At 43.3% G+C, this 19,691-nt stretch overlaps 2 protein-coding genes across 2 annotated transcripts; both read left to right on the top strand.

Annotated features, from left to right (window-relative positions):
* The first annotated feature begins 2,560 nt into the window (after window positions 1–2,560).
* LOC108647649 (fibrillin-1-like) lies at window positions 2,561–10,204 on the top strand. The gene is made up of 3 exons (XM_031902256.1): window positions 2,561–4,624; window positions 5,971–6,108; window positions 8,405–10,204. The coding sequence occupies exons 1-3, from the start codon at window positions 2,611–2,613 to the stop codon at window positions 10,147–10,149; spliced, it is 3,897 nt and encodes a 1,298-aa protein (XP_031758116.1). The 5' UTR covers window positions 2,561–2,610; the 3' UTR covers window positions 10,150–10,204.
* A 1,462-nt stretch (window positions 10,205–11,666) lies between these two features.
* On the top strand, window positions 11,667–18,304 carry LOC108647602 (mucin-4-like). The gene is made up of 6 exons (XM_018093979.2): window positions 11,667–11,796; window positions 14,324–14,491; window positions 15,324–15,500; window positions 15,799–16,405; window positions 17,276–17,386; window positions 18,069–18,304. Exons 1-6 carry the CDS (start codon window positions 11,716–11,718, stop codon window positions 18,302–18,304), a joined length of 1,380 nt encoding a protein of 459 aa, XP_017949468.2. The 5' UTR covers window positions 11,667–11,715.
* The last annotated feature ends 1,387 nt before the right edge of the window (window positions 18,305–19,691 follow it).

Below are 19,691 nucleotides of genomic sequence, written 5' to 3'. Positions count from 1 at the left end.
GTATGTAATGTATATTTGCACGGGCGCTGCTGCATAACCTCATTTCTACTAGTGTAGTGTTAGTAGTAAGTTTCTACTAGTGTAGTATTAGTAGTTAATTAAATTGGTATTGTCCAACTGGATACCACTTTGGGCAGATATAGCCCTTCAAAATATTTTAGGGCCCCCAGCCTATCGAATGGCTACAAAGACCATTCAACAATGTCCAGATCATAAATAAACTATATTGTCAAAAGGATATGGACACCTGCAGGTCCTACACCCTATTCCAAAATCAATATTAAAAGACATGTAAAGGCTATTTTACTTGGGGGGCAGAATGTAAAGCACGCCTCATTGAAATAAATCACAACATTTTTTGGAAAACCTGTGTAACCCCTATTTGGCTGTAAAAACAAGCAACACCAGCTAGATAGGCTTTAGAGCATGGGGTACATAGGACTCTACACACCAGATGGGCTTTCGCTATGTGGAAATATCCTTGTGGTGTAGTGCAACTACAACTCACTTAGGCTGTGTGCAAAGCAAACAAAAAAATGGGTGCCAGAAGGTTCTTTGTGGTAAACCAGAACTTAACTTGTTTATTGTCCAAGACAAATGATCTACAGGGTTATAGCAATATTCACTCAGAGGAGTAATAAGATAATTGCACAGAAGGTAGAAAGATATGGTGTCCACCAGTTTATCCCACCTCAGCCGAGGGTGGGCAAGGTACAGACCCCCAACCAGCACGGCACCCTGTGGAGAGTAGCCCAGCAAGTATCTGTGTCCTCAGGATGTGTACCATAGCGGTCAAGGTTCCTTCACAGCCAGCTATGGATCTGGGATGAGAACTGACCTGATACCTGCTGTGTCCTGCCCTAAAGGCAACAGTGCCTGTTGGGAAGAGTACTTCCAGCTAATCTTTCCTTGTTGGAGCCATAACTGCTCTTTTTTATCTAATCTCCCTATCTCACTTTCTTAGAAAGTGCTCTTATAGGTATTATCCTAATACTTACTACTCCTCATTCACGGGGTCCCTGTCCCCGACTTCACTAGAGCTATATGCAGACTCTAGGGTAGAAGGCTTTACTGGGGCCCTGTTGATCCCAGGCTCAGTGGTACTTCCACCTGAGTCAGGGCCCTAAGTGGCTGGGCACTGATGTTAGGGCATCTGTAGAAGGTGGGTTGGCTTGCAGTAGGTGTCCAATTCATCCCACAGGCATTCAGTTGAGTTGAGAGGGTTCTGTACAGGCCAATCAAGTTCTGCCATTCTCTAATCTGAAAGTCCATTCTGTATGGACCTAGACAGCCAATTACAGTAATTAGAAGGAGTGTCTGGATTCTTAAAGTGTTCTTAAATGGTCTATAAACCCCAGTACAGGGGTCCTTCTGCTAGGGACCATACTACATCTGTACTTCTGTGTATATAGAAAAAAACAGAACATTGTTGACTGCCAAATTGGCATAAATACAGTGATATACTAGACTAAACAGTAGGGTCTGCTACACAATGGAAATCCAGCTCCTTGTACAGGTATGGGGTCCCTTATCCAGAAACCCGTTATCCAGAAAGTTCTGAATTACAGAAAGGCCATCTCCCATAGACTCCATTATCAGCAAATAATTTTTAAAAATTATTTCCTTTTTCTCTGTAATAATAAAACGGTACCTGTACTTGATCCCAACTAAGATATAATTACCCCTTATTGGGGGCAGAACAGTCCTATTGGGTTTATTTAATGGTTAAATGATTCCCTTTTCTCTGTAATAATAAAACAGTACCTGTACTTGATCCCAACTAAGATATAATTACCCCTTATTGGGGGCAGAACAGCCCTATTGGGCTTATTTAATGGTTAAATGATTCCCTTTTCTCTGTAATAATAAAACAGTACCTGTACTTGATCCCAACTAAGATATAATTACCCCTTATTGGGGGCAGAACAGCCCTATTGGGCTTATTTAATGGTTAAATGATTCCCTTTTCTCTGTAATAATAAAACAGTACCTGTACTTGATCCCAACTAAGATATAATTACCCCTTATTGGGGGCAGAACAGCCCTATTGGGCTTATTTAATGGTTAAATGATTCCCTTTTCTCTGTAATAATAAAACAGTACCTGTACTTGATCCCATCTAAGATATAATTACCCCTTATTGGGGGCACAACAGCCCTATTGGGTTTATTTCATGGTTAAATGATTCCCTTTTCTCTGTAATAATAAAACAGTACCTGTACTTGATCCCATCTAAGATATAATTACCCCTTATTGGGGGCACAACAGCCCTATTGGGTTTATTTCATGGTTAAATGATTCCCTTTTCTCTGTAATAATAAAACAGTACCTGTACTTGATCCCAACTAAGATATAAATAATCCTTAATGGAGGCAAAACAAGCCTATTGGGTTTATTTAATATTTAAATGATTTTTATCAGACTTAAGTTATGGGGATCCAAATTATGGAAAGATCCCTTATCCGGAATATCCTGAGGATTCTGGATAACAGGTCCCCTGTACTAGACTAAATACGCATCTAGGCCCATTCAAACCTCCACCGCTTTTGCTTTTCAGACATTGACAACTGCCGAAGCCAAGGCTTGGTGTGCCACAAAGATGCGGAATGCATGGCCACGGGTGCAGGAGACTACTTCTGTGTTTGCAAAACAGGATTTGATGGAGACGGAACCGTGTGTACCGATATAAATGAATGCGCGGCCTCCTTGCACAAGTGTCACAAGGATAGTGCTTGTGTAAATACAGTTGGAAGCTACAGCTGTGTCTGTAAGTCTGGCTACACAGGCGACGGCTTTGCTTGCACCGATATCAATGAATGCTTGTCAGCCAATGGCGGTTGCCACAAGGATGCATCGTGTGCCAACACTCCTGGGAGTAGGATTTGCACGTGTAACTCCGGATTTACCGGAAATGGCATCACTTGCATGGATAACGATGAATGCACTGCCTCCAGTGTTTGCCACTGGAACGCTTCATGTATCAATACGCCAGGATCCTATTATTGCTCATGCAAGTCTGGGTTTAAGGGGAATGGGTATTATTTATGCTTGGACATAGACGAGTGCACAGAAACCCCAGGAGTTTGCTCCTCAGCATTCGGGTTCTATGGGTGTAAAAACTTGCCCGGTTCCTATCAGTGCACGTGTGCCTCCGGCTACCAGTTTACTGACAACAAGTGTGTCGATGTTGATGAATGTGCTAACAAGGTATGTCACGTCTTCTCCAACTGTACCAACACCCCTGGCTCATACAGCTGTGTCTGCAGGCAAGGATTTAATGGCAACGGTCTGGTCTGCGTGGACATTAACGAGTGCGAAACAAATAATAAGTGCCACATTAAAGCCAACTGCTTTAATCTTCCGGGGAGCTATAACTGTGTGTGCAAACCTGGCTTCACTGGGAATGGCCTTGTCTGCGCTGATATTGATGAATGTGCCCAAGCAAATATCTGCCCAGCAGAGTCCACATGCATCAACTCGGAGGGCTCATTCCGCTGTGAGTGCCCTTTGGGCTTTACAGTGAGTGACTTTAAATGCACCGATATTGACGAATGCAAAAATGGAATCTGCAGTCCGTTTGCCAGTTGCCAGAATTCGCCGGGAAGTTTTACCTGTTCATGCCGGAGTGGCTTTAGTGGAAATGGAACCTCCTGTGTAGATGTTAATGAGTGTATACAGAATAATGGAGGGTGCCACGGAAATGCTATCTGTAACAATACGCAGGGCTCCTATAGTTGCAGCTGTAAAGGAGGGTTTGTGGGGGACGGCATAATACAATGTAAAGATATCGACGAGTGCAGTGAAAACAGCGGCATTTGCCAATATGGTGGCCTGTGCTTAAATACCCCTGGATCTTTTCGGTGCCAGTGTGCCAGTGGGTTTCAGGCCCTTAACAACACTTGCCAAGACATTGATGAGTGTAAGACTGTGAATGGAAATTGCCCACTTAATGCGCTGTGCCAGAACTCCCTCGGGTCCTATTCGTGCCAGTGCAAAGCTGGTTTTAGTGGCATTAATAGCTGCAGTGACATTGATGAGTGCCTGAGTAATCCTTGCCACGCTCAGGCCACTTGTAAAAACACATTCGGATCATTTGAGTGCAGCTGCAACGATTGGTTTGTGGGAAATGGTTTCAACTGCACCGACATCGATGAATGTATAAACCCTTCGTCCTGCCACTCTAAGGCAAACTGCCAGAATTTATATGGCGGATACAAATGCGAATGCTTCCAGGGATTTTTAGGAAATGGCTTTTTTTGTGAAGACGTGAATGAGTGCGCGCTAAAGAATGAAACGTGCAGCAATGATACAGTCTGTATTAATTCAGAGGGCTCCTATGTTTGCTCTTGTTTAAATGGCACCCTGTTGGTTAATGGCAGCTGCGTGATGCCCAGTTCCGCCTGCAGGCCCACTTGCCATCCCAAAGGCCTCTGTCATAAAACCTTCATGGGCTATAGATGTGTTTGTGACGTTGGATTCCAGGGGGATGGAGTCAGTTGTGCAGATATTGATGAATGTACAAGAGATGTTTGCAAAGACGACACAAGATTCTGCGTCAACACGCCGGGGTCGTATCGCTGCATCTGCAAGAATGGCTTCTTCCTCAACGACACTCACTGCTCAGGTAACATTCCTCACTGAGTCCGACCACAATGGCTAATTAGGTATGAGCTCAACTTGATTATGCAGTGTAGTCTCGCTCACCCTTTACACTGGCCATTTTAAGCGCTGAAATGTGTATTTAAATTGGCTTCAATTGACTTATAGGGGCCTATTTATTATCTGGTCCTTTCTATAACATACTGAAAGTGAACCTGAATGTAATCCACCCCTTTAAGGGAAAGGACATGTAGTCATCATCTAGACTGTATGGTATTTATAGGGCTCTAGAGCAAAGAATGAAGAAACGGATGCATTCAGTCGGGCCATAACTGCAGCCACTATTTATAATGGTTCCAACATGTTCTAACAGATATAGTGAGTGGAAAAAGGGCCAGAAACATCTCATCCTACCTAGCCTACTGATTGGGTATATGTGACTATCATCCCATCTAACCTTATGATTGGGTACTTGTGACTATCTCATCCTATCTACCCTACCGATTGTGTATATGTGACTATCTCATCCTATCTACCCTACTGATTGGGTACCTGTGACTATCTCATCCTATCTACCCTACTGATTGTGTATATTTGACTATCTCATCCTATCTAGCCTACTGATTGGGTACTTGTGACTGTCTCATCCTATCTAACTTACTGATTGGGTACTTGTGAATATCATCCTATCTAACAAATGTCGATGTCTTGTGATTTATAATGTATTTCAGTATCTTATTCCTTATTATCCCCTCCAAGAGATTTCCTACCACTCATGTCAGACTAACAGGCCTATAGTTTTCAGGCTGAGAAAGGGATCTCCATTTAAACTGTGGCACCTCAAATAAAAAATCACCAATCTGACCCCACACAAGAGGCATCAAAGAGGTTTGCCAATCGCAGAGCTGGGCTCTTTTAGTACCCTGGAATGGGTACCATCCAGTCCAGGACCTTTTTTTTTTTTTTTACTTTCGCTTGTACTTTGAACCTTCTGAGTTAACCAGCCATCAATGATTAATTTTTTAGAACTGAGTCTACTAAAAAGATAAAATTGAGTTTTATTATAAAACTTTATAATGTCTACTGACTTTAATATATATTTTATCAAATGCAGCTTTTTCACTTTTGTCCACTTTACATTCCTGGGTATCCAACTTGCATGCTTCCAGCTATTTTTCATCTGCAATTGCTTGTAAACCAAGATGGTGAATTGTAGCGCAACAACAGCTGAAGGCCTCTAGTTAGGATATACCCGTTGCATATGCATTTCCCCACTACAGGGGAAGGAGAGTGTTAGCAGAGTGCAGAAACATGAATAAGAAATGTGAATGCAAGTTACACATAGTAATATGAGCTTTCTTCACACCACAGATATTGATGAATGTGCCACAGGAGCTCAGGACTGCCACCCACTGGCTGAATGTTTTAATACCGTGGGCAGCTATGAGTGCAGATGCCAGACTGGATTTCATGGCAATGGACGTAATTGTACAGGTAAGTTGTATACCAGTTTGATTTCAAGTTAACTGACTTATATGGGGTTATGTAATAAAAGACACTAAGTTTGCCCAGGAGCAGTAACCCAGAGCAAACAATAAGCAAGAAGCATTTACTGGTCACCTGTTTAAAAGCAAACATCTCATTGGTTGCCTATGGGTTACTGCTCCTGAACATACTTAGTGCCTTTAAGTCAAGTTCCCAATGGGAGATTCTTCTGCATGTGCTTTGTGTCCTACTTTGAGTAAGGTTATTTATATAATCATGACATATGCCTCCTGTTACAAGGAAACATAGTGGCAAATATTGACAGATAAACCTCTGGGTGACCAGTGTCTGTTGGTATTAAATGAATTGTGCATTGCCTTGAGCTCAGGGTCAGACTGGGCCGGTGGGACACCTGGAAAAAACCTGTTGGGCCTCTGCTCTTGTGGGCCCCGCTGACCCTGGCCCGATCCCTGCCTGGATCTGTGGGTGCTCCCACCACCCCTCGTTGCCGCGGCTGAACGGAGGAAGGTTGGGGGCCCATATGCATGTGGGGAGGTGAAGTTGTCATCATCATCAGGCACAAGGGAGGTTGCGACTGGCGGTGGGGGGCCATTAAGGGGCATCCCTGGTGGGCCCCCGGACACCCCTGTCCAACACTGCTTGAGCTTTTTTCTTTTTTTCATGTTTTTACATTGCTGCAGAGGATGTATGAGATTATGCCATGGGGAGACTAAAACTGTTAATATGTTGCATGAAAAGTCAGCAAATTTTGGAAATGCTGAATTGACCAATAATGATTAGAAACTGGCCTATGTAGCAATTGTACCTGTAATGCCCATTCGTTTTGTTGACTTGAGAGTATTGGGAATTGTTGAATATTTGAATTTAGGCAGAATTGTTGGGCTGTTGATGGTTGATGGAGTAATTGTAAATAATCATAGAAATCTTAAGCGTTACTGTCACATAAAGCCGAGCCCAGGGGCAGTATTACATGTGAGGTGCAGGAAGCCTTTGGTTAGAATGTTCCCAGCACTTGTGCCAAGCCTGTGTGAGAATGTAAAGCTGATGTGTTTATTTACATGGAGGAAAACACTAACACCACATATCCTTCGACTGCTCTTGCAGGGACCAACTAATATGATTATCTCAGCTGTTTTATAGAAAAGGATATAATAGAATCCTGGTTAGTTGTAAAAGCCTTGTGGAGAGTTTTAGAAACCAGTGTTCCAATAAATATTTCTATTATAGCTATAGTTAAAAAAACTATCACTACATGCCATTGTATACTAAAACTTTCCTTTCCTGAACCACCCTTACCCCCAATTTCATGATATCTCTACTGCTCCCAACCCTGCCTCATACATAGTCGTGCAACTTGCCAGCTACCACAATGGGTTCCTTCCTTTCTGAGTCCCATTCTGATGTTTACCACTTGGTAGAACCTATAAAACGAAGAAAACTGAAACCAAGCGGGATATCTGTGTCAGTTCCTGGTTGTTTCAACTTCCTTTGTTTTATATATTCTAGCCATACATATTCTTATTAGCCAGTCAATGTTCTTCTCTCCTTCCTTCTCCAACCTTCTTTTCTACCCTTTCCCTTCATTAGACCCACCTTCCTTCCCTTAATCTTTTTTAACAAGCTCTTGTCATACTGGTTTCCATCTCATCCACTGACAATTTCTCAGTCATTCTATACATTAGACATCATGCCCATTAGCTCATATACAGTTGGTAACTTGCCAACATAATTTACATTCTGGTCAATAGGAAGCACTGCTATATTCCCTAACTCTACATTGGATCCCACCTCTAGTGTCTGGGGTCCCATAAACCCTTGTATTGTGTAAATGTTGAGTTTTTAGATATTTCATGACTTTATTTCTATCATGCTATAGAAGATCTATGCTTTTACTATGGCTGTTACAGTATACTGTCACACTGTATATGGAATCTCTAAACACCTTCTGCTCTATTGGCAAATAAAAACACTTTATAGACACTAATTAAACTAAATAACACGTCAGCTGTCAGTTGACAAGAATGGAAGTCTGTGAAGACCAGATTGTCCATTTTTCTATGTCACTTATAGCTGTGATTCCTGATCTGAACTGTAAGACTGACATTGGGGCTCAGTGCAAGAATAAAGTAATGAAAGTGACTTGGGAAATTATGTATATTTACTAAATGTTCTACCTTTGGAGTGGAATTCGTTAGCGCCACAGAAATGTACATTTGCTTTATGAATGACATTTATTGATAATTATCATGAGATTTTTTGGCATCATTTCCTGACCTATTATTTTGGTAACAAATTATAGACATTGATGAATGCCAGAAACATAATGGAGGATGCCATGGGTCGGCTACCTGTACAAACACACCTGGACGGTTCTACTGTTCGTGCTTTAAAGGTTTCACTGGGGATGGTGTTGAATGCTGGGACATTAATGAATGCCAAGACAACAACACCATTTGTGGCAACTTCTCAGACTGTATAAATACACAAGGTTCTTACAGCTGCACTTGTAAAGAAGGGTTCCGTGGGGATGGATTCAACTGCAAGGATGTGGATGAGTGTTCTGCCTCTGGTGTTTGTGGTGAGAATTCACGGTGTGAAAACTCCTTTGGTTCTTTTTCTTGCTGGTGCAATTCGGGATTTACAATGACCAACGGCTCCTGTGCAGATATCAATGAGTGCTCTCCCCCTCATCCCTGCAATGAGCATGCAAACTGCAATAATACAAAAGGGTCTTTCCTCTGCAAATGTAAAAGTGGCTTCTCTGGAAATGGAACCACTTGTGAAGATGTCAATGAGTGCGGTTTTGAGCCTCCTGTGTGCCCGTTGAATTCCCAGTGTATTAATGAAGTTGGATCTTTTTATTGTGAATGCTGGGAAGGCTATGAAAAAAATGGTTCCCTTTGCCTTGATATAGATGAGTGTTTACACCCTTCCATGTGCCACCACCACAGTGTTTGTATCAACAGCCCAGGCTCATATGATTGTATCTGTGTAGAGGGGTTCACAGGAAATGGTTCATTTTGTGAAGACATAAATGAATGTGAACAGGAAAACATAACACACAGATGCCACAATGGCTCCCAGTGCATCAACACAATGGGATCATTCATCTGTCAGTGCAATGTGGGCTTTGGAAGTAATGGAAGCCTGTGCTTAGACCTAGATGAATGTGCAATGAACTTATCCAACTGCAGCAGCTTCCAAAACTGCATCAACACCATTGGCTCCTACACGTGTCAGTGTAAGAAAGGATTTATCCCTGATGGTGAAAACTGTACAGACGTCGATGAATGTTTTCTCAATGGCACTGCCTGCCATGAAAGAGCATCTTGTATTAATACTCTAGGAACATATTTGTGTTCTTGCCAGTCAGGATTTTCTGGAAATGGGGTAATGTGCACAGACGTTGATGAGTGTCTTGGTGGAGCAAGCTGCTCAGAGAACATGGTGTGCATGAACACGCCCGGCTCTTTCCATTGTTTCTGTGATAAAGGATACTACCTACAAGATATCAGCTGCATTGATATCGATGAATGTTTGAACAAAACCTTTTATTGTGGCTCAGCAGGGATATGCATGAACTTGCCAGGATCATATTCATGTACGTGCCCTCTGGGCTATATTCAGAAAGGCAACACTTGCTTTGACATAGATGAGTGCTCAAACCCAACTAAATATTGTCATCAGCAAGCTCAGTGTCTGAACACTCCTGGCTCGTATTCATGCCTCTGTAGGGAGGGGTATTTATCATATGGAGACACCTGCACAGATATTGATGAATGTTTGATTAGAAACAATGATTGCCATTCTCAAGCCGAGTGCATCAACACACTGGGCGGCTATTACTGTGTGTGCAGATCTGGATTCCTGGGGGATGGATACACGTGTAAAGATATTGATGAGTGTTCCACCTCTGATTCTTGCCAACCAAGAACTAAGTGCCTGAACCTTCCCGGGTCTTACACGTGCATTTGTGATCCAAAAAGTAACTGCCTGCCCAATGCAGCAAAGGGTTTGTTCTTTTATTTATTTGTTTCATTATAATGTAATCAGCTGTCCCTTTTGTGATGATAATAAGTGCTACCTTGATATGCCTTCAATGAGAAAATATATCCTAATTATACATAGTACAATAAAACGTAAGGGTCTCGGTAACTGTGCACACAACATTGCTTCTCTGCATATTTTCATCAGGGGGATTGTTATAGTTCTTATCCATCACATCCGTAGAAAGACCATAACAACAACTTATTTGGGTGATGTTTCTATAGTTCCCATAGATAATAAATGCAGATATGCAGAGATAAATATATTGATGTATACATACGGAAACACAGGGTGTGTGCAGAATAACCAAGGGATGTTTTCCATTGTACTGTCTTTTGTTTCTAAGTAAAAACTATGTGTGGTCTGTGGCTGTGATGCTATTAAATTATAAAGACAAGATAGTTTTAATTAACATACAATCACATTTGCCATTGGGAAGGGTCAGTGTATGAAACTACAAAGCCCAAGCAGTAGGGAACTTGGAAGACGTAAGGAGGGAGAGTATGACTGATCAAGAAACCACATCCTGATAGATTGATGTTTATAAAGATCAAGCCCCAATAAATGGACAATTAATAGGTATAACCAGAATATAAAGAAAACTCCTGGTGGGCTGAAGTGTCAGTGGGCCCTCTTGCTTCTAACCATTTGGCCTATTTCATAATCATTCCCTTTTTTCTCTGTGGGAACAAAGAGATGGAAGATCAGATTATAATGTGCAAAGACAAGAGAGTAGGAGAATACAAAGGTTGAGTGACAAGAGGAGTTACAATAGCTTGGAGAGTGGACCCATGGTCTAAGGATTTTTTCTGGGCCTCTGGCATCCTGGTGTGATGGTCCAACACCGACAATGTCCTAAATCTACAGGCAATTGCACACAGAGCTTCTGTTTGTTTGTTGTCCGAATGCTTAGTAGCTCCATTGGGGCCCCCCTATGTAGGTCTATGAGTGATTTTTATATCCTGCGACCTGATCAAGTGCTCCATACACCTAATTATATGGCATTATTATTAATATCATCTGATCTAACGGTATTTTGTAATTTCTTCCAGTCTTACAGGAAAATTAGTCTTGGTCTTAGGGTTTCATTACATAGGACCCCAAGAGAGGCATCTACAGTATATTCCTGGCATCTCCGGTAACACTGTCACATGAAAGGACAAGCATTCAGTATACTCCGGACTCCCACCCCCTCCCATGAAAAATATAGACATATTATTATTATTATTAACATTTATTTATAAAGCGCCAACATATTCCGCAGCGCTGTACAATAAGTGGGTTTCATACATTGGACATACAGAGTAACATATAAAGCAATCAATAACCGATACAAGAGGTGAAGAGAGCCCTGCCCAAAAGAGCTTACAATCTACACACTGTATACAGAAAAGAATAATATGTGTACAATATCAATGTAATATAAATCTAATGTATATATATGAGTGTGTTGTACAATACTTACCTGCATAAAGCAATAAATAGTTGTCTGACAATTTTTTTAATCTAGAAAACTTGCTTTATCCATACGGAATAACTGTTGGCGACTTAAAAATCCCAGCGATGAGCACGGATGTAACCTCCCCATACATCAAGCCGCCCACAGGGTTCCCCTTTCTCGGTCAGACCTATGATAATATATATGTAAGTACTGTTCATTTTGTTTTCTAAATATATAAACATCTTAAAGGGGAACTCCGAGAGCCCCACACAGCACAGAAACCCCTAATATACTAATATAATCACTGTAATGCCATTTTTATATGCTGAAATCCATTTGGAAAAACTGTTTTTCTTTTTGTGCATCATTGGAAATCCTGGCAGGGGAGGAGGGACTAGAACATTCATGTTACAAATTGTAAAAATCTCCACAGCTTACAGACAGCATGCAGGAGCTACATAACCCACAATGCATTACACTGTGATGCCCCCTTCCTTAGTGACCTTACGTGTGCAGGGAATTGTGGGATTGGGAGGATGCAGGCTGAAGGCAGGCTGAGGACAGGCGACTACTGTTACATTTTATTTGAGTCTCAAAGTAGCCAGCCAGATCAGCAGGGGAACAGGGGGCGGGGCTTAGGGAACTGTTCCAAACCATATTATTACATTAAAAATCATAAAAAATGTGCATATTTTTAAATTGATGTATATTGCAAAGTTGCTTGAAATAATGTTTACTTTTCAAAAAGCTAAAGTTGTGTTTGGGTGGAGTTGCCCTTTAGAAAAAACTTTGAAGCAAGAGGCCACGGTTTAACTATCATGGAGTGTTACAGTGAACTCTTGCACATCTGATAATTGTAACATGAGATAAAAGCTGTTTTTCTGTTGGCAGTTTCCTTTTTCACAATCTCTTATCTCCTATCAGTGAGAATAGAAAGACTTTGCTGAATTTAGCAAATGGGCTCATTTGTGTAACAGCTCTTTATACGTTATACGTATATGAGAATGTCAGAGGCACCCAATGAGAACGGTACTGTGAACTGTACTTCTCTGCAGGCTTATATATAGGTGTTTGGCATCAAGCTCATTAACCCTACTGTTGTAGTTGGCAACACAACCTATTCTCAGGGCTTATGTGGCTTTCTCTAAAGCTGGCCATACACGCACTGATACTATCGTACGAAACCTCGTTTCGTACGATATTCGGTGCGTGTATGGCATGTCGGCGAGTCGACCGATATCGCAGGAAGCTGCTGATATCGGTCGACTCGCCGATCGGCCAGGTTAGAAAATTTTGATCGGGCGCCATAGAAGGCGCCTGACCAAAATCTGCCGGCAGGGCTGAATCGGCAGAAGGAGGTAGAAATCCTATTGTTTCTACCTCCTTATCTGCTGTTTCAGCCCTGACTGTGTGTGGCGGATCTGCCGATTAGTGATGGGCGAAATATTCCCGCCAGACATGGATTCGCGGCGAATTTCCACGTTTCGCCATTGGCGGATTGTTTTGCGAAATGGATGAAAAAATTTGCTGCGGAAAAATTCGCTGCACGTCAAAAAATTGTCGCGGGCGTCAAAAAAGAATAGTCGCGGGCGTCAAAAAAGAATAGTCGCGGGCATCAAAATAATAGCCGCAGGCGACGAAACAATAGCCGCGCGACAAAACAATAGCCGCGGGCGACGAAACCATAGCCGCGCTACAAAACAATAGCCGCGGGTGATGAAACAATAGCCGCGCGACGAAACAATAGCCGCGCGACGAAACAATAGCCGCGCGACGAAACAATAGCCGCGGGCGACGAAACAATAGCCGCGCGATGAAACAATAGCCGCGGACGACGAAATAATAGCCGCGGGCGACAAAAGAATAGCCGTGCGACAAAATAATAGCCGCGGGCGACAAAATAATAGCCGCGGGCGACAGAAAAAATAGCCGTGCGACAAAAATAATAGCCGCGGACGACAAATTTTTTTTGTCGCACGACATTTTCGCCGTTTCGCGAATTTTTCGCCGTTTCGCGAACAGAGAATAATGGGGTAGTGGGTAGAGGGTCTTCCTACCTATGCAACTCTGTTGGGCGACATCATTTTTTAAAAAAAATATGAGCATATGGGGCACAAACAAGATATTTATAACTGTCCACCTAGTCCCAGATAGTAACCAGGTCAATCCTCCCACATTCTCTCTAAGTGGAGACACGGAACAGCCTTTCTATTGTATCATAATAACAGAAGAACCTGTATAACCTGACACAATCTATTTAAAAGGGACCAGACTCATACTCAGTACTTCTCCTGATATTGTGCACCGATACAGAATGAAGTGGTTCGCATATTCTTTATGAAGAGATATAATTGCTTAGAATGGAGGTTTGGCCAATGTAGCAGCTTCATTCGGCATTTTTAAACAAGTGTTTCTGCTTTCATCAGCAAAGTTCCTCGAGTGAAAACATCAGAAAGTATTCAGGGAATTCTGGAACTTGACTATAGAAATGACTAAGGGCCACAGACCCCCCGCTTTGAAGTTTTTTACTATAATCTATTAATGCTAAAAGTTTCCTTTGTACACAATCTAGAAGCCCAGATAGGCCAAGGGGCCTTTTCTCATATTGGTTGTAAGAGAAAGCAATGATATTGATCATTTTCCCATTTTTTCTTATGCGAATATCGGCTTTTCCTTCCGTATGGATTTACTGAAAGTCTCACATTTATCTTTGCTTTCTCTGTGCTGCAGTTTTCAGATAATGGACTTGTTCATTTCCCGCCATTGAAAGTCAATGAGAAATACTTGTTCCCAAACCCCTTTGATAAGGGCTTTAAAGGAGATGAAATCGAAGCCATGCTGGCTGTGTTCTGGGACGACGCCGACCTGACGCTGGGAAATGGGTCACTTTATTATCAGGTTTGTGGGCATTAATGTGTCCTACTTTCTCCTGCACTCCCATAAACTGTAAGGGGGGGAGGTATAAACTATGTATAAATATATGATGGGGGCATCCAATAAACTTAAGATTTAAAAAGCCTTTTCCAAAGGGTACAAGAGGGCTCATTTACTTATGCCCCTGCTGCAAGTGCAAAAGCACCAAGGGGTGCAAAATGAGGCAAAATTATACTCTTAGTGCTCATTCTCAGAGCATTTGTGTTGTGCAGTGAGGGTGTGCACAGCATAGACCAACTGCAATAGAGCAGAGAGTAAGAACAGGGCTCCATAGGGCTTTGCCCCTGCTGCTCTTCTGAATGACTTACAAATTAGGAGACAAGGAAAGGTCAGGACAGGGGTAGGTCTATGTGCCTCCCCACCAGGGTCGGACTGGGTGGCCGGGACTCCGGGAAAAAACCTGATGGGCCCTGGTGGCCCAGACCCAACCCTTGTCAGCGCTTCTGTGGCCGACCGATCCTCCTAAACTTTTGCACGCTCATGGGAGGACTTTGGGTGGGGGACCCTGTGGGGGAATAGGGTGGCTCAGCAGAGGCTGCTGCGGGGGGCAAGGGAGGCTCAGGGAACGAGGCTGGCGGGGGCCCCTGGGGTGGCAGCACCATTGGGACCTGCACCCCCCACTTCGACCCTGCTCCCCACCCCCAACTACCCCTTATGAATAAAGCACTGCCCGACAGAGGCAGAGCAGGGCACAAGTGGGCATACTTCAAATTTAAACACCCATCATATTCTAATAAACTGTTCCGGTAAACTAGGTTAATCTCTTTCCTTTAGCTCATTTTTTCAATTTTTTCAGACCTATTCAGCCTCCAATGAGAAGGATTTCTACTCCCAAATCATTTTTAACAGAACTTTTGATGATGTCAATAAATACTTCAAAAGCCTTAATACCGTCTTCTCACCAAGATGGATCCTAAAAATAACGTGGGACGGCATCTTACCCGTATCCTTCCAGAGAATCTTGGAAAATGAGGTAAAGCGGCCATTTATTTCCCTTCGCTCCACCTGGTATTTATAGATACATTCGACACATACAGATTTATGAATGTTTCTAATCTAAAAACAGCAGAATGTTCTCAAATAAAAAGCAAATTTGGTAAAATAGTAGCCCATGGAGGGTAATTGTGTAATATATTAGTAATATGCTATGAGTTCAATACTGTAAGCTGGCATCTCTTGGATACCCAGATTTTCATTGTTTTGTGGATTTTTCAGCAGTTTTGCACATTATTTGGATTGCGCTGATTTGATCGTATGTTCCCTCCCGACAGACTAACACATTCCAGTGTATTCTAACGACTGATGGGAATCTCTCCTTTGCATTAATGAAGTATGAGAAGATGCAGTGGGGCCCCGGGCAGAGGGTCCATCACAGAGCTCTGATTGGCTACACCAATGGGGCAGGCGTGTTCTACAATGATCCCCAGACGCAGAAGTACAATACATATGGAGCCGAGGGAAGATACAGGCCCCATACAGTAAAAGGGAATACAAATGTAACTGGGTTTTGGGCTTTCCGTTTGGATACCCCAGTCAGTATGAACAGAACCAACTTCCAGAGCAAATGCTGGAGCTGGTATTCTACAGAACCAGACCATTTCACATGGAGTGTTGCTCTGCCGCCATGTCCATGCCTCAAATCTCAGGCTGCCAAAGACAGAACGTTTATCTCAGAGACTGTTCCTTCCTCCAGTGCAGATCTAATAAAGAGCCTAAGGGGTCAGCAGTGCAATGGAACAACCTTTCAGTCCACCCTGCCCAATCAGTATCTCGCTGGGCGCCGATGTGTATATGATGCAGATGGATACCTGATAAATGGCTTCAGCGACCGTTTCTTTGTCTATGACTCCAATATTAATGGAATTAAAGATCACATAGGTAGGTAAATAGCGAGTCAAAAGGGACGTAAAGGAGCAACTCATTGAGTTCCTAGCAAGGGACCCATCCCGTCAGCATTACTGCATATAAAAGGGGTGGAGGTGGGTGGTACATGGGCCTCCTCTGTAACCACCACCAGCTTGTGTGTCAGAACTGCACCATGGCCTTAGTTACACATAGCCCTTAGTTACACCTAGCCCGTAGTTACACCTATCCCTTACTTACACCTAGCCCTTAGTTACACCTAGCCCTTAGTTACACCTAGCCCTTAGTTACACCTAACCCTAAGTTACACTTAGCCCTTAGTTACACTTAGCCCTTAGTTACACTTAGCCCTTAGTTACACCTAGCCCTTAGTTACACCTAGACCTTAGTTACACCTAGCCCTTAGTTACACCTAGCCCTTAGTTACACCTAGCCCTTAGTTACACCTAGCCCTTAGATATACCTAGCCCTTAGTTACACCTAGCCTTTAGTTACGCCTAGCCCTTAGATATACCTAGCCCTTAGTTACACCTAGCCCTTAGTTACACCTAGCCCTTAGTTACACGTAGTCCTTAGTTACACCTAACCCTTGGTTACACCTAGCCCTTAGTTACACCTAACCCTTGGTTACACCTAGCCCTTAGTTACACCTAGCCCTTAGATTTACCTAGCCCTTAGTTACACCTAACCCTTGGTTACACCTAGCCCTTAGATATACATAGCCCTTAGTTACACCTAGCCTTTAGTTACGCCTAGCCCTTAAATATACCTAGCCCTAAGTAGCCTCTGTTGCAGTGTGTACTAAATATGCACTATAGAACATAAAGGGACTATTTTCATCCAAGTTTCTGCTTTACTAAAGATTTACTTTTATTCCCACTGCAGATAAAGACTTGCTCCCGTACCAGTGGTGCTGTATTAATTCTCCTTTGTGTCATTTATACAATGAGAAACGACCCTTCGACACATGTGCTGAGTATTCTTCTCCAGGCCTCGGTATGTACTGAACCTGCTAAGAGAGGAAAATGAGAAATTTAGAACATAACTATTTATATGCAGTAGAATAGTCCAACCAATGGAAAAACCATAACAAAAATGAAGGAAGTTGTGCTTATTACTAAATTAGGCGGGGGTGCAATGAGGCTGTTACCACAAAATTCATACAAACACAAGAGGTTTTGCACTCACCACTATCAATATACTGTATATAGGGCATTAAGATACTCTGTGCATTAAGCTACCAAGAGATGCCCTTCCAGGGATTGTTTGTCCATATACTGCAATATATTCATCCCTCATAGTGCAACCAATGGGCTTATGTATTAGTAGGTTCTGGGGTTTAAAATGTTCCAGGTCTTAAAATTGCCCACAACGAGGATGTGTAGGAAAACAACCATACATGGCTCCCATAAAGATGCACCTTGTGACAAATCTACAAGTGGGGGCAAGTTTTTGGGTCTAGTAACTTGCGGCAAACACAACAAAAACACCAGTGTTCTAGGTAAATAATGCCGCATTATGCACCAATAAAACATAACATGGTAAACGGCTTTGCACTTTTCACTATTTCCACTCCTAGTAAATGTGCTCCTGTCTGCTACCATTAGTAACTGGAACATCCACATTAGTGTGTAGTAGCTGGGTACAGTGACTGTGTTTCTTTTTGTTTTCTATCCAGGGCAAATATATGGGGCTATGCATTTATCCACCTTTGACGGTCTGGACTATACATTCAAAGGCCTGGGAGAATACGTCATTGTCAGGCTTTCTTCTGCCAATGGAGTCAATATATTCACTCTCCAGGGGCGCACAGAGAAGCTTCCACCAAACTCTGCGTATGGAAATACAACTGCACTCAAGCGCCTTGCTGCGTTCTATCAGGGCACTCTCAAAGTATGTGAAATGGGCATTTAGATGGTTAGTTAGGTGATGGGGGGTTAGAGAAGAACAGACTTTGAAAGACCCCAGTGTTAGTATAATGTCCAACCTTTGGACCTTTGGCCTTTAGAGCTGAAGATATGCATGTTAAGCAAAACAATAGTAATGGTTTATTGTTTTAGTTTTACATGCTATCTCACAGCCCCACAAACTCCTCCACAACTATTATCCCAAAGCCACAGTCCCTTCCCAGAGGCTATTATCCCCCCACTGCTACTATAGGCACCATCTCTCCCTACTATACCTGCTATCCCACAGCCCCAGTCCCTTCCCAGAGGCTATTATCCCCCCACTGCTACTATAGGCACCATCTCTCCCTACTATACCTGCTATCCCACAGCCCCAGTCCCTTCCCAGAGGCTATTATCCCCACTGCTACTATAGGCACCATCTCTCCCTACTATACCTGCTATCCCACAGCCACAGTCCCTTCCCAGAGGCTATTATCCCCCCACTGCTACTATAGGCACCATCTCTCCCTACTATACCTGCTATCCCACAGCCCCAGTCCCTTCCCAGAGGCTATTATCCCCACTGCTACTATAGGCACCATCTCTCCCTACTATACCTGCTATCCCACAGCCACAGTCCCTTCCCAGAGGCTATTATCCCCCCACTGCTACTATAGGCACCATCTCTCCCTACTATACCTGCTATCCCACAGCCCCAGTCCCTTCCCAGAGGCTATTATCCCCCCACTGCTACTATAGGCACCATCTCTCCCTACTATACCTGCTATCCCACAGCCCCAGTCCATTCCCAGAGGCTATTATCCCCCCACTGCTACTATAGGCACCATCTCTCCCTACTATACCTGCTATCCCACAGCCCCAGTCCCTTCCCAGAGGCTATTATCCCCCCCACTGCTACTATAGGCACCATCTCTCCCTACTATACCTGCTATCCCACAGCCCCAGTCCCTTCCCAGAGGCTATTATCCCCCCACTGCTACTATAGGCACCATCTCTCCCTACTATACCTGCTATCTCACAGGCACAGTCCCTTCCCAGAGGCTATTATCCCCCCACTGCTACTATAGGCACCATCTCTCCCTACTATACCTGCTATCCCACAGCCCCAGTCCCTTCCCAGAGGCTATTATCCCCCCACTGCTACTATAGGCACCATCTCTCCCTACTATACCTGCTATCCCACAGCCACAGTCCCTTCCCAGAGGCTATTATGCCCCTACTGCTACTATAGGCACCATCTCTCCCTACTATACCTGCTATCCCACAGCCCCAGTCCCTTCCCAGAGGCTATTATGCCCCTACTGCTACTATAGGCACCATCTCTCCCTACTATACCTGCTATCCCACAGCCACAGTCCCTTCCCAGAGGCTATTATGCCCCTACTGCTACT

The sequence above is a fragment of the Xenopus tropicalis genome, chromosome 5 (genome assembly GCF_000004195.4).
Source record: "Xenopus tropicalis strain Nigerian chromosome 5, UCB_Xtro_10.0, whole genome shotgun sequence".
Lineage (NCBI taxonomy): Eukaryota > Metazoa > Chordata > Amphibia > Anura > Pipidae > Xenopus > Xenopus tropicalis.
The sequence above is the reverse complement of the archived record's forward strand: the minus strand, read 5'-3'. Positions and strand labels throughout refer to the sequence as shown.